The sequence below is a fragment of the Physella acuta genome, unplaced genomic scaffold (genome assembly GCF_028476545.2).
Source record: "Physella acuta isolate Inbredline_101_S28 unplaced genomic scaffold, ASM2847654v3 ptg001300l, whole genome shotgun sequence".
Taxonomy (NCBI): Eukaryota; Metazoa; Mollusca; class Gastropoda; family Physidae; genus Physella; species Physella acuta.
This window is the reverse complement of record NW_026732815.1, coordinates 106,471-121,195: the sequence shown is the minus strand read 5'-3', so window position 1 is coordinate 121,195 and position 14,725 is coordinate 106,471. Positions and strand designations below refer to the sequence as shown.

The 14,725-nt window shown below is 34.2% G+C and overlaps 1 protein-coding gene across 1 annotated transcript; it reads right to left on the bottom strand.

Moving 5' to 3' along the window:
* Positions 1–518: 518 nt before the first annotated feature.
* LOC131958202 (protein HID1) lies at positions 519–13,157 on the bottom strand. The gene is made up of 22 exons (XM_059323082.1): positions 12,851–13,157; positions 9,407–9,620; positions 8,237–8,343; positions 7,995–8,039; positions 7,785–7,838; positions 7,397–7,565; positions 7,139–7,196; positions 6,198–6,420; positions 5,884–5,940; positions 5,490–5,630; positions 5,097–5,187; positions 4,570–4,721; positions 4,295–4,373; positions 3,973–4,034; positions 3,707–3,809; positions 3,202–3,426; positions 2,271–2,446; positions 1,719–1,826; positions 1,459–1,550; positions 1,138–1,296; positions 887–960; positions 519–658 (listed from the first exon to the last, which is right to left on the bottom strand). Exons 1-21 carry the CDS (start codon positions 12,914–12,916, stop codon positions 897–899), a joined length of 2,445 nt encoding a protein of 814 aa, XP_059179065.1. The 5' UTR covers positions 12,917–13,157; the 3' UTR covers positions 519–658; positions 887–896.
* Between the last annotated feature and the right edge of the window lie 1,568 nt (positions 13,158–14,725).

The following is a 14,725-nucleotide window of genomic DNA, read 5'->3' as shown; positions in this document are numbered from 1 at the left end:
CCCCACACACACCACCCCCCCCCCCCCCACCCCTCCACCCCCCCCCCCCCCCCCCAAAAAAAAAAAACAACATGTCTACCGTCCCATTGCAAGAAAACCACTTTTAAGATTAGACACATTAATTAGGCGGTAATTTTATTATAGAGTATCGATGAGGAAATTTCTTTTGAGTTGGGGAGGGGGGGGGGGGGCTCAGACGTTCTTACGCGGGGGTGGGGCTTCGCCCCTACCCGAAGAATTGTATGAAAGAAACTCTTCACGCAAACCACTTAGATTAGACCAAATTGCCTTTGTATTGAATATCGATAATCAATGACGTCATATCAATGTGTGCACTATCCGGCTTGAGATTATTTTCTACTCTGTGCGCTAAATGTGTCGACGTCATACTTCGTTTTTCGAATTACTATGCATGTTTTTATTTTCCTTGTGTTTTCTCTAGAGCGTTCTTGTCAGACAGATAGATAGATAGATAGATAGATAGATAGATAGACAGACAGCGAAACTATTATTATAGATATGCAATAAATAAGAATTTATGACTTACAAGAAATAAAAATAGACAAGACAATCAATGGATGATTGATCAGTGGAGATAACTCATGAAACATCCAGTGATCAATTGACTAGAATGTTTCGCATGCTTTAAGATGAAATGCTGAAATTTTCAAAAAAGAAAATGTAATTAATAAATACAGATATTAGGAGAATCTCTGAATTGCTTGTTTTTAAATGGTAGAAAAATTAAATCCCATTATATAATCAGAAATAATTAACAAGAAAACGAAGTTCCAATATACTCAGAGATCATTAACAAGCTTTTAAAAATCATTAAGTAAAAACAAATATTGTAAAGAAATATTTGAATTTGAAAAAACATATTTACCCATTAATTATTATACACGTTGAATTTCAAATAGTTTAACATTTGTATCATACCAAATTGGAGGGTCCACATTTCTGAGGAGAAAACAAAGAAAAAATAGTTAATTTTAATTGTAGCTTTAAAAAATGTATACTTTAGGCCTTTATCTTATAGTGTTAAAACATCAATTATTGTAGAAAACCAATATAAAAAGCAATTAACCAGACAGGTCTAACTCTATTTAGTGCTCGTTTAAATTGAAATTGTCTCACCTTAAGTAAATCACACCCCACAGATAAGTACGAAACCACATAGTGGTTCCGCTGTTAGCCTGATATTTTCTGATTAAAATTGGGTGTGGAACTGGCAACAGGCCAACTAATGTACCATGTTGGAGGAACTTCAAGATTTCTGTCTCATCTGTCAAACCTCTAAAAATTACATTAAAAAAATTACTAAACATTTTCCTTAAGTTAGAAATGTTATGTACAAAAGTACACTGATTTTTGACAGGCTTTTTAATTTATTTTAATGGTCTACCTTTTATTTTAAAATTTAGTCTACAATACTTAAGAGTTTTTAGATTGACTTACTTATCAATACAGATCTTTTCTACTTGTGGCACCAAAACCTGTAGCATTCTCATAATGGTCTGCAGTGGTAACTTTTGCTTCCATGATTGTACCTGTAAAAATATTCAAACATTGGTTTCACAATCGGTAGGTCTTATTCAAAATAAAACACTGCCAGTTAATAAAATTTAGCATAAACCTTTCTGAGGATATAGATGTACCATCAACAATGGCAGTAAATAATATATAGCAAAAAAATGTTTAAAATAATGGAGAATTACCCATTCAGGGGAGGCGACCCACTGCCCTGCAGTACTGGCTGTTTTTGCTAGTGGAGGACGACCAGATTCTGATGGTGTTGGACTTGTTGCTGGTGGTGATTGAGATGTCTAGACAGAAGAATTAGCAAAAATTGATGTCTAAACAGATGAATGGCAAAAATTGATGTCTGGACAGATGAAATGGCAAAAATTGATGTCTGGACAGATGAAATGGCAAAAATTGATGTCTGGACAGGTGAAATGGCAAAAATTGGATGTGCCTAACAGATGAACAGGGCTAAAAATAATTTGATGTCTAGACAGATGAATGGTGCAAAAATTGTCTAGATAGATGAATAAGGCATTGGCTAGACAGATGAATGGGGCAAAAACCTTCCCACAAGTATACAAACAAGTCAGCATCTGATATTGGGAAGCTAGCAGCATTTACTGAAGCAATTTTCATACATTTTTGTAGAAGCAATAAACTACTGGCTTAACATACCCTATCATATCAACACAAACTGCTGATCTGTTTTATGTTTTAGCTGGGCCAATATTTCCACAACTCACCACACTATTGCTCTTCTCCAACTTTTTAATTGGTTTCTCTGAAGCTTGGCTGGTGTCTGTGTCACCCACAGGATCCTGAATCTCATTGACTGGTTGTACAGACTCCGCCAACTCCTTCAGTGTTGGCTGGTGGTGGTTCTCATCAGGGGCAGCTCTCTCTGTCATTTTGTCAATTCCTGCAGCACAGACATCAAGGGCTTTTAGCACGTAACATTTTCATTACAGAAGTGGCAGTTTTTTAACACACACAACAAAAATATTTCAATAATTTGACTAGAAGAAATGATCCCTGTCATTATGTCCATAAACAGTTCTTAAACCCACAAGTTGGGAGCAGTAGTCTAGCTGTAATACTTTGAATTGCAGAATCTTTTTTTTTCAAACAGTTATCAATTATATGCTTATCTCTAGCACCTGTTGGGGACGGAGTAGTCTAGCGGTAGAGAGCTGGACTGCTAACCCATAAGCCTCGAGTTCAAATCCGTGTTCAGTAGACTGTCCCTGAGTCCACCCAACTCTGATGGGTACCTAACTCACGTAAGGGAAAGTAATGGCGGCTGGGCATAGTGCTGACCACACTATCTCTTCATATGCTGAGGTCACAGAAACAAATGAACACTTCTTCACTTGCCCCATAGACCATCAGGTTTGAAAGGGAAACTACTTACTAGCACCTGTTACTTCATTACAAGTCCACCCAGCTCTGATGGGTACCTGACTCACGTTAGGGAAACTAAGTCGCTGGGCATAGTGTTGACCACACTATCTCTAAATATGCCGTGATCATTGAAACTTTACTTTACTAAAAAGATCAGCTGTATGCTTTTGAACCAGGTTTTACTTTTTTAGGCAGATATAAATTTTGGATTTGGTGATACATGGATGAACATGTTTATTAAAATAAAATGCAAAGCAAACACTTTGAACTGACTTGGAGTGGCTGCTAAAGAAACCTTGAGAGTCCCTGGTTCTGCCTCCAGTGCTGGCTGTGCCCCCTCCATGGTCTGGGGATCCCTTGTATCTTGAGGGGGTGCGGCAAACTTCTTGCCCCTTTTTGTCATGGCTTTGGCTATGGCTGAATGATCTATCGGCAAGTTGGCCAGCTGGTGGAACACATTCCTCTTGCGAATAATGGTGTACACAAGGTTAGCATTGCCTGGGGATATAGGTTAGTGCAATTTACAATCAACATTGACAAAAGAGATTATTTTACTGAAATGTGATAAATACAAAAACTAGACTTAGTGTATATTTGTTCCGAGGGGAGTTGAGCATGATGACATGCATTATTTTTGTACACTTATTTTCACATTGAAAATTGATAAGTATATAAACTAGATATTATGTATATTTACTAAAAGGAGTGTTAAACATGCAAATGTATCTAAAGGAGTGCTACTAAACAGAGATGGATTGAACAGGTAAATAGCACTTACCATCAAACTGATACTGAATAATGTTGTTGAAGACTTCCAGCAGAAAGAAGACCAGATGATGATTAGTGGCGCTGGCATACAAGAACCAGGGGGTGCTGAAAGCCTGGGTGGGAGTGGATAAAATTTAAAATACTGCAGGTCTAATGAGCACTTAGATCTAATGAACAGATTAACTCTAATTCTTTCCACTAAGTAGTGTCAGGTCTTATACTCTCCTAACCAACACACAAATGTATAACCCAGCCAGTAGAAAAAAGTTTGCTTACCTCTAGCAAATGGAGGAGTTTAGTACTGGCAACCATTGAAAGAGTTTTTAGATAAGGTGAGACTGTAAAAAAAAGTGTAAACATTCCGTTAATTTTCAAACAGCATAAGTTTGTAGAAACAACTTTTATCAAGATGTGCACTTTAAATTTTAATAGTTTTTTTTTGGAGAATAACAGCAAAAAGCTTTGTAATATCACTTAACCAGCTATTTATTTCTTTTATTTTTTTTTTGAAAATCTCTTAGAATAAAATTTTAAATGTATCAAAAGTGTGGAAACTACAATAGTTTGTTTTGAAAGTACAAGTCTGTTGATGCCTTACCATTGACTATAATAGTTAGCAGACAGTCAAATAGAGGCTGTAAACGTTGATGACCTGTGGTAATGATTTTGTGAAACACCTGAAATATAAACCAGTGGTAATTTAGTAACAGTTTCCAATTCACCCAAGGCTGATAGTTTTTAATTAATTATCTGATCCTACTGAGTTATACTGCTTTGTCTCTGTAATTATAATTTCTGTGCATTTGTCTAGTGGAAACTATGAAATAACATCGGGTATTAGTGTTGTTAGTCAAACACAACATTATGACTTACAATGATCAAAAAATCTGCATGAGTTCCTGTGAAGACTGGGATATCCATTGGTACACGAACAGAGTAGGGTTTGTTGAGACGAACACCAAAGTTTCTTTCCCCACTCAGTAAGAGGAGGATGAACACACCAATATGCATTAGACCAACTCTGGCTGTGGGACCAAACAAAAAGTTCACACTATAAACTCCAACTTGTTCAATTTTTATTTATTTGTCTGCAGCTTGCACCTTTCATATCACTATATGCCTGGTTCTATTAGGGCAGATTTTTTAAGTGAACAGGGTAAAAATATGGACAGTGCAAAAAATAACACATCTCAGACGTACTAGTTGTTATTTTTATCAAATTTCATTCTTTTTTTTTTTGTTAGGCAGGGCCTATTTATTACTAGAGCTCTCATCAGACATCTTCCAACCTAAGGGTTGATTATGACATAGAGCCAAATAGTGAACTTTACAAAACCAAACTAACATATTTTTCTAGACTTTGTGTAGGTTACAAAAAAGTGATAAAGAATAAAACTTACACTGGTCAGCCCTGGCATCGTTTAGGTTGTAGAGAATTGGTACCAAGATGTCCAGGACGTCACTACTTTTTAAAACAAAGAACATGAATTTCTGAGGAGAAAATAAAACAGTCACTTCAAGTATGCTATACATAAAAATAAATTTCAAAGTAAAAACAAAATCAAATTCTTCTTCATATAACAAGTCTGAAAGCTATTATTCAGTATTATTTAACTGTAATGTATTAAATAGCTCTTCAAAAAAATTTACAATTAAAATAATGAGAACAAGCCAACTCTGTTTAAATGTTATTAAACTAAAAACAAAAGTGTAGTGTGTAGAATAAAGTAATAGTATCAAATCCCCCTGAACATAACAAATATTACAAGCTACACTACAAAAGCATGTCCTACTTTGTTGATATCACACATCTTCCAAAACAGGACCAGCAACTCCTGATAGAACTGTATCCTTTTACAGGATCCTGGCAGGTAGGTCTGCTGGAGTGGGTTGTTGAGTAAACGAGTAATGCCTTTTAAAATAAAGGCGAAATCCTACGGGGTAGAAAAATCCAATTAGTGACCTTCACACAAATGCCTACATATTATCAACAACAAAAAATATAGACAAAACCCTAATCAAATAAAAAAATACTTTCTTTTAGCTAAGTCCACCTACCTATGATTTATTACAATAAAAATGCTGTTTTCTCCATCTATTTTAATATATAATTCATTTCCAAGGAATTTATTTCCCATATACACAGTGTACCCCTCTGGTAATCTGTGCTGACAAAAAACAACTTACCTCTTCCCTATGTATCCTGGAAAGGTAATTCAAAAATAAATTGTCTGATCCACCACCCTGAAACACATACATTAAAAATAAAAATATGAATCATTTTACAGATGTTAGATCAAAATCTTTTTTAAAAATAATTCTACACTACCTGTTCTGTAGAAATAGGCTAATAGGCTTATTATTAGCAGCAAACAAGAAAAATAACTATTTAAGAAGTTGATAATGATTTTAGCATGTCTGTTAACATGTAATAGATGATAGATGTTACACATGTTACATAGATGACACATGTTACACTTTCTGATCCCCAATGACCTTACCTCACCAGTCTGATCCATAGCTGTCCCCCCACTTGTCCCATCCACAGACACAGGGTGGGCATTGGAATCATTCTCCATGGTCACACACAGCACTTGCAGTGCCACCTCGACAAGAGGCTCACGGGAGTCAGTAAACATGAGATGGTTGTAGGGTACACCATAGCCCACAGGGTCGTAGGAGCACAAGCAGTTTACTAGTGAAGTAAACAAGGGAAGCGCATGTCTGGGGAAAAAATTAATGGCATATACATATGGCATGTCTTTTTTTAATGTGCATGACAGATGAATAGCATATACTTATGTCTTTTTTTAATGTGCATGACAGATGAATAGCATATACTTATATCAAGTCTTTTTATTAATGTGCATGACAGATGAATAGCATATACTTAAGGCTAGTTTAATGTGCATGACAGATGAATAGCATATACTTATATCAAGTCTTTTTTTAATATGCATGACAGATAAATAGCATATACTTATGGCAAGTCTTTTTTTAATATGCATGACAGATAAATAGCATATACTTATGGCAAGTCTTTTTTTAATATGCATGACAGATGAATAGCATATACTTATGGTAAGTCTTTTTTTAATATGCATGACAGATAAATAGCATATACTTATGGCAAGTCTTTTTTTAATATGCATGACAGATGAATAGCATATACTTATGGTAAGTTTAATGTGCATGACAGATAAATAGCATATACTTATGGCAAGTCTTTTTTTAATGTGCATGACAGATAAAGAAAATTAGTTCAAGTCTAAGGAATGGGAATCATTGTTAGGATAAAAATTGTAACAATACAGAATACAAACAAAAATCTGGTTATAATACTACTGCCTATTAAATAAAATTGTTGAGGCATTTGGTTTAAAATATTACATATGTGCAAAAATGATTGGCCAGTCATTTAATGTATGGTTGTGATTTTTACCTATTCTCAGTTGATGTGAAGAACTGGATCCACTGGTTAGGTGTCACATGGGCATCAGCTGAGAGAAAATTTTGTTTTTATAAAGATGGGAATAACTGTTACAAAACAGGTTATGTGTAACTACAAGAGTTTTAACAAAATCTACAAGAGAATGAAAGGGGAAAACTATATGGTACTGAACAGGTTATGTGTAAATACCAGAGTTTTAACAAAATCTACAAGAGAATGAAAGTGCAAGGAGCTGTTGGCGCCACCTACCCACTGGTGGAAGGTACATGGTCTCTGAGAAACAGGTCAACAAAAGCTTCAGAAGCTCCATCCTGTTTTGGTCATGGAATGAGTTGTGTGGTGGAGAGTGTGCGAATCCTACACCTGCTTCCCAAATGTATTCACAACTGTCGATTGTTCCCATGTCTTCTGGATTATCCTAAGGAGCATAAAAAAAGCATAAATAGCACAACTCAGGAAATAAATAATCTTTTTTAATTAATTTTTTAATCTACTTTCAGTTATATCTATTAAGCGCAACTTTTTTTCACAAAAATAATTTTCATGTTGAAAACTGTTCTGTAAATACATGCAAAGTAAAAAAAAAAGAAGTACCAGCATGCAATTCTATTAGGGAAATTGAAAAAGTTTAACTCACTGGTCCAGATTTCCTTGTTGTGGCTACAGTAAACTCAGGGCAGAATAATAAATCCTGATAAAAAAATTCAATGGATTTTTTAAAAATATACTTCTTATAATTTATAGTTTGGTTCATGTATTCATTGTTAATTACTATTTTACATTTAAATTGTCTCAATGAATAGATTTAGTAAATACTATACTCTCAATATGACTCAATTTTACTTACACATGTTGCAGCTATCAGTGACTGGGCTAGTGGAGGACTGTCACCCTAATTAAAAAAATAAAGGCTAAATAAAAGTTTCGGATGAATTATACTTTGCTAAGTGATCGTTTTTAAATTACCAATAGACTTATACAATAAATGACAGTCATTTCTGTTAAATTACAGGCAGACCTTTCACATTGTGTCTTAAAAATTTGAGTTTTTGTTGTGAGATATCACAATTTAAAATGAATGTGACTTACTTCCCCTTCCTCCTGACCTGGTAAAGTTGACCAAAAGAATCCCCTCCAATCAGGGTCTTCAAATATATAGGGAAGTATACGGGTCAAGAGGCGAACACAGTTCAAAACTGAAATGTAAAGGATAAGAAAGTTTAAAATATCAGAATCATGCAGTGGGGGGGGGGGGGGGGGGGGTTTAAAGCATAAAAGTATATTGTTTAAAATATCTTTTAAATGTATACTTTCATTTTTTTTAAAGATAATGTTAGGCCTACAAAAAAAAAATTTAATGGAATTATTTTTGAAACACAACTCGATGACTATTTTATCATTCTTACATGGTTGTCAGTAATTAAATTAACATTAATAGTATAAGACTCAATAATTTGAAATTACTTAGAGGTGCACAACAACTCACACTGTAGTGGTGGGCAATGTAATGTTTATGCTAGTTGATTACATTTATTTAAATCATCATTTAACATATAGGATAGTTTGTTTGTTTTAAAGTGTCAAACATATCTAATTTTAAAGACACAAGTTGTAGTAAGACTATAATTTATAACAGGTTATTGTGTATTGGGTAGGTACATATAATCCAGCTGCAGAGTGCACAGTATAACTAGACAACTATTTCTGCCATTTTGTTAATGTCTCTTTCCACCTCCCCACCCCCACCCCCAAGATATTGCACTCAAACAGTTTGTTTTCTTTATATAAATATCAAATTAGTGCGTGTTAAATGACATTAATTAGGGTTGATTAAGTAGTATTATTTCTACAAGATAATGCTAATTAAATTAATTATGTTTACCAAAGAGATAATTGTTCATGTAGGCTAAGACTCTTATGAGGATTTATATTTAACTTTTTATAGAACTGCAAACTAGTCCAGTTAACTATGTTAAGCAATATCTTTAAGGTTGTATAATTAAGATGAACGTTTTCATTCAAAAATATATATTATATTGGGTATTCTTTCAATTGTATGCAGCTTTATTTTCAAGGTAATGCTTTGAATTAACATGCCAAATAGTAATACTTAACCCTATCTAGTTCTATTTGTAACTCTATGTCTAGTTAATTCACAGTATGTCATAGGAAGGATGTTGAGGGATGTATAGAAAGATTAATCAAGCAACAATTAAAACATTGCTGTGTGAGACATGTACAAATCCACTAAACATTTACCTGTCTGCTGTTCTCTTTGTGAAGGACATCCTGTTTCAGCAGCAGTAACCAGTTTTTCAACAGCCTTGTAGCACAGGGTGGCTAGATTAGAGGGGGATTCCTCACGCAGTGCTCTTATTTCAGCTGCCGGTATTAAAGTAAACACATCCTGAACACATGTTACACTTTCTGACCAGAACTGTTCCCAGAATGCTTCATCATTTGCTTCTATAGGCTGTTAAAACAAGTTAAAAAATTTTTAGTGGGCTTTAAAATGAAAAATGATGTCCTAAAAAATCAGAAGTTGTAAGTAATATTATAATGCAATAAATTAATAAATATTTCCCCAGTATGGTTTTAAATTAAAAATAGTTTAAATCCTTAGAATGTAAATAAAGTAACGTTAAATTATCCCCACGTAAAAATAACAGTAATTCAGTAATTCTTAAAATAAGTAATTCAATTTCATATTTCTACTGTGAGCACCTGCTACCCTGCTTCTGATCTTAGTTAGCTAAATCTTAAAATTCAGACATCATATTAAACTTGGTTAACAATCTAAACATGTTAGCCTAAAGCTACAATTTGTATGATATTAATACACATAACATGCTAATACACAGGGTACATGACTGGTCGTGTATGAACTTTTAATAGAATTAACATCTTTATATATAATTCTCTTCATGGAGACCATAGAAAACACCACGCAGCTTAGCCACCACCCTTATCCCCACCTGTCAGGTGAGCTGTGGTTCACCTCAAATGTTTACAATAGTAGAGCCGGGTTAGTGGGGGCTATTAGGGGCAGATAATTTAGTATTAAACTATTTGAAACTAGGGGGAGGTAACAATTTCTAATTGATCTTTTCTTTGTCTGTAAATGGCTGCTTTCACTGGGCGGGAGGGGGTAGTGTTGAATTCACAAATTATGAATTGCTGATAAGCAGAAAATAAAACAACTAGATGGCGGCGTATACTACATCGTGGGTCAACTCATACTATGTAATTTAGTAATGTGTATGAGGGTTAGTGTGGTGTATAGGTACCACTACTCAAAGTAGTAATAACCATTATTACATTACAATTTACATGAGGTAATGGCTAACAGTTTACCTACAACTAGATCTAGTATGAGTATTAATATAAATATACAAAAAGAAGAACATCTGAGTTAGAGGGAATTATTATAATAAATAAATATTTTAAGTCAAGTGTAATGTTTCTTTCTGTATTCCCCCCCCCCTCCCAGGTTGATTTAGCTTTTTTGGTAAGTGCAGCTCTGACAGTCACAATAGGATCTCTACTAGATTCTAGTATACTAGACCTGGTCTAGCACATGAGACTAGGTTGTGGCTTGACCTACTTTTTTATCGTTGCCTTGGTAATCATGTCTTCTAAAAAAAGACTAAGCCCCTTTTCATTTGTTTAAAAAGATTTTGTGTTCATTTAAAAAATGTATGGTTAAATTAACTTCATTTTGCTAAATATGCTTCCATACTAATATAATTAAAACAGTGAATGTTTAGTGTTTGCTGTGCGATTGTTGTTTTTAATTTATTTGTCCGACATGCTGGGTAAACTGGTGCATAATATTAAATAGTTATTGCTTTCCACAAATTTATGGCTGCTTTTAAAGATATCAAATTATCCTTCATACCAAAATATTATCCATCATTAACAAATCAAAATAAGATCAATAAAAATTCAGAAAGAAAATAACTTTGACAAAACTACTGACATCTAATTCTAAGCCACTACTATAGTGACCACTATCTGTTTGAAAGGGATAAACTCTAGCAGACAAAAAAATTTAAAAACTGTGACTGAACTTGGTCAGAACAACACGTTAAAAAAGGAGAACACAGCATTTTCAAGATATATAGCTTTGGCTAAGGAGCTATTTAAATACAAATGTGTTTTTCTTTTTTTTTTTTTTCAAATTAAAGGTAAATAAAATGCAGTTTAAGTCATCTTAAACAATCATGAAGTTTAAAATCTTAGGCAACACCCTACATGAGACTGGGACAACCGAACCGACTGAAACGAGTGAAGTGAAACATAAGAGTGAGGAAACAAGAGATTGACTTGATCTTGATGACTTTAGTGTTAGATACTTTTACTTTTAGAGAACAGCAAAGCAGAATATTCTGAAGGTAGGCTACTAGTCTAGCTAATTCTAGATCTAGACAAAATAAATAGTAAATAGATCTAAAAATTCAAAATATTTAGGGCAGGGGCCCCCTAGGCCTAGATTTTGAGGTAATCTATCGTTTTACTATTTTAGGTACGTAAAATCTGCCAAGACTAGTAATGTGTAAATAAGGTGAATCATTAAATTTTAGTAACTATTTCACATTTTTAGGAGGATTTATGTTTTGAAAGTTACAAAAATGTTTCAGTTTCATTCATGTACATATTTTTGAACAATTGTATTAAAACGTTTAAGTAATATATAGGCCTAAATCTATTATATATGTATAAAGATTAGGCCTAGCAATGTTGTCATCAAATGCTGCCAAGCTCTAGACTACTTAAGCAGCCAACTTGTTTAAGTTTTTTGGTAAAATTATAGTTAAAGATTGAAGAGAAACCACTCTAATTTACAGATAGCCGCTGTTTATATAGCAAATTTAGCTCCAAACACTGCTGTTTATAGTTAATTTCTGGCCTCACATATTTATATTTTGCTATTGCTTTTGATTTGTTATTCAGCTTTAGTTTTATGACATAATATTTTAATAAACAATAATATCACAATATATTATAATATACACTTCTATTAGCCTTCAATTAATAATTTAAGCCTTAACAATGAGGCAACTTTTTTTCACATTACTAGCCGTGGCCGATTTTACGCACCTAAAACGATAGATTAAAAATCTTGATTCATGCCAGCTAGTCTAGTAGTCTAGAATCAAGACATAGGGCTTATAATAATTATTTATAATTAAAGTAAAAGTAAAAGTAAAGTTTCCCTTTCAAACCTGACGGTCTATGGGGCAAGAAGTTCACCTGTTTCTGTGACCTCGGCATATACAGAGATGGTGCTGAGATAGTGTGGTCAGCACTATGCCCAGCCGACTTAGGCCTAAGACTTAGGCCTTAGGGAATCTATTAAATTATTAATTCGTAAATTAGTGGTTTAAATTATACTTGGAATCTAGATCTAGAGATTTTTCTAATTTTAGAACTCAGAATTTAAGAATTTTGAATTAATGCATAATAATTGTTAGGCCTAGTTATTATAATTAGATCTAGAGAAATCTAGTTGTTAGTTATAAATAATATTAACATTAATAATAGTTTTTAGTTAATCAGGCCAGATTTACACACAACTGTGATGACTGTGGTGACACTCACACTGATGACTGCTGAGATTAGGTTAGGACTGTTTGCATTAGTTTTAGTTAACAAGTATTATAAGAATAAATCTACATCTACATTTTTATTCTAAAAAAGTACCTGTGTTTTTGTTGTAAGCTGTATGACGGCTTTCCTAAAGTTAAGTTTTGTATCAGTATTTCCCATTGTGCTTTCGTTCTTTTACCATTAGCCCAGCATCTGATTTCTGGCCTACACATAAACAAGAGGATGTACGTCACAGTATTGATTTTCTAAAAACAAATAATCACGTGATTTTAGGCTGTTTCCAACAGTTAGGAAACATAACTGCATATTCCGAGGGATTCCAAAATTAGGCCTACCATAATAAAATAAGTCAAACTGTAGGCCTATATTGATATGTTAAATTTATTTATTTTTAATATAGGCTACTAAACTTAGGTAGTATTATTATTGCGTTTTACGCAAGGTATCTTATTAGGAATTCGAGATAACACTTTTGGGGGTTTTATCTAAAAATAGATCACGTATTTACAGTTACAGCTGAGTGCCAGATAATTAAGTCGGAAAGTTGGCCATGTATATCGTGTAAAATGCCCAAAGTCTTATTTAGATTTAGGGGCATTATTTGCAACAAGGGGACGTCGTGGCGCTAGACTGCTAACCCGAAAGTCTCGAGTTAGGATCCCGGGCTCGAGTCTGTAGGATCCCGGGCATCTGGGCTCGAGTCTGTAGAACGTCGATGAAACCACCCATCTTTGATGGGCACCTGACCAACGCTCCCTGTATGGGGAAAAAGCTAGCGTGCTATGTGAGCGCGATGTTCTAAAAGTCTTAGGGCCTATACAAAGATATAACATGATACGTGTGTTATAAAATGACTATGCGGCAGGGTCAAGCGCTGACCACACCATCCCCTTATATGCAGAAGTCTACTTCATCGGGAAAAAACTGATGATTTGCAACATAATCATATCCAGAAAGAGTCGAGCTTCTTTTAGGGTCATTCCCAAAACAATGTCGCCTTTTTTTCCCAGAATTATTTTAGTAAACATTTAAAACAAGCTGCAATAGGCCTACAAATAGTCTTTCGGGCGTTACGAACTTCAATTTCATTGAAATTTTCAACGATGATTTGGTGTGTTAGATTTGTAATGTGTGAGAAGCTAAAGAGAAGAGATTAGATAGGGCCTATACTGAAAGAAACTACACTTCGTCTCAAAAAGTATATAGATCTATCTATATTGTCTAGTATAAAAAAAATCAAACCAAATAGGTTTCCAAAGAAAATAAAAAACTAATAAAATAGATAATGCTACGTCAATCTTTAGGCCACTCCACTGACCACTCCCCATCGTCACTTAGTCTCCTCTATTCTTATCTTCTATAATCTACATGCTATTGTCTCTGTGTGTAAGATCATTTAATGATCTTTATAATTATAGACGACTCCAAAGTTCTTTAGGTTTTTTTCTTTATACTTTAATGTAAAGATATAACAATCTTAATATATAGATTTAGATCTATATTATGTAGTTAAAGAGGTTAGTCGTTATATTTTCTATCAAATTTTTAAAAAAATCTATATAAGTAATTCTCTTCTGGGAGACCTTAGAAAACAAGCTGCAAGCGCGCCTTGCAGTCCCCTCTCTTCCTCTCTATCGACCACCCCCACCCCCCTCACATGGTCAGGTGAGCTGTGGTTCACGCTAAATGTTTACATAATACAATCGTAGAGCCGGGTTTGGTGACGGCTATTAGGGGCAGATAATTTAGTTTGAAACGATTTTAAACTTAGAGGAGGTAACTAAGAGGAGTCTGCTTTCACGGGGGGGGGGGGGGGGTTAGTGTTTTAAAGCAAATATTTTCAGTGGCAGCATTGGTACTGTCGAATTCACAAATTATGAATTACTGAAAAGTAGAAAAAACAACAGCTAAATAGCGGCGTATGATACACCGCGGGTCGGCTCGTATAAATTATTCTGACGTGACAGT

Excerpts from the sequence above, each read along its gene's own strand:
- LOC131958202 (XM_059323082.1), bottom strand. The coding sequence starts at position 12,916 with ATGGGAAATACTGATACAAAACTTAACTTTAGGAAAGCCGTCATACAG. Across the intron at positions 7,197-7,396 it reads CATGTACCTTCCACCAGTGG|CTGATGCCCATGTGACACCT; the intron begins GTAGGTGGCGCC and ends ATTTTCTCTCAG. Across the intron at positions 3,810-3,972 it reads AACTCCTCCATTTGCTAGAG|GCTTTCAGCACCCCCTGGTT; the intron begins GTAAGCAAACTT and ends ACTCCCACCCAG.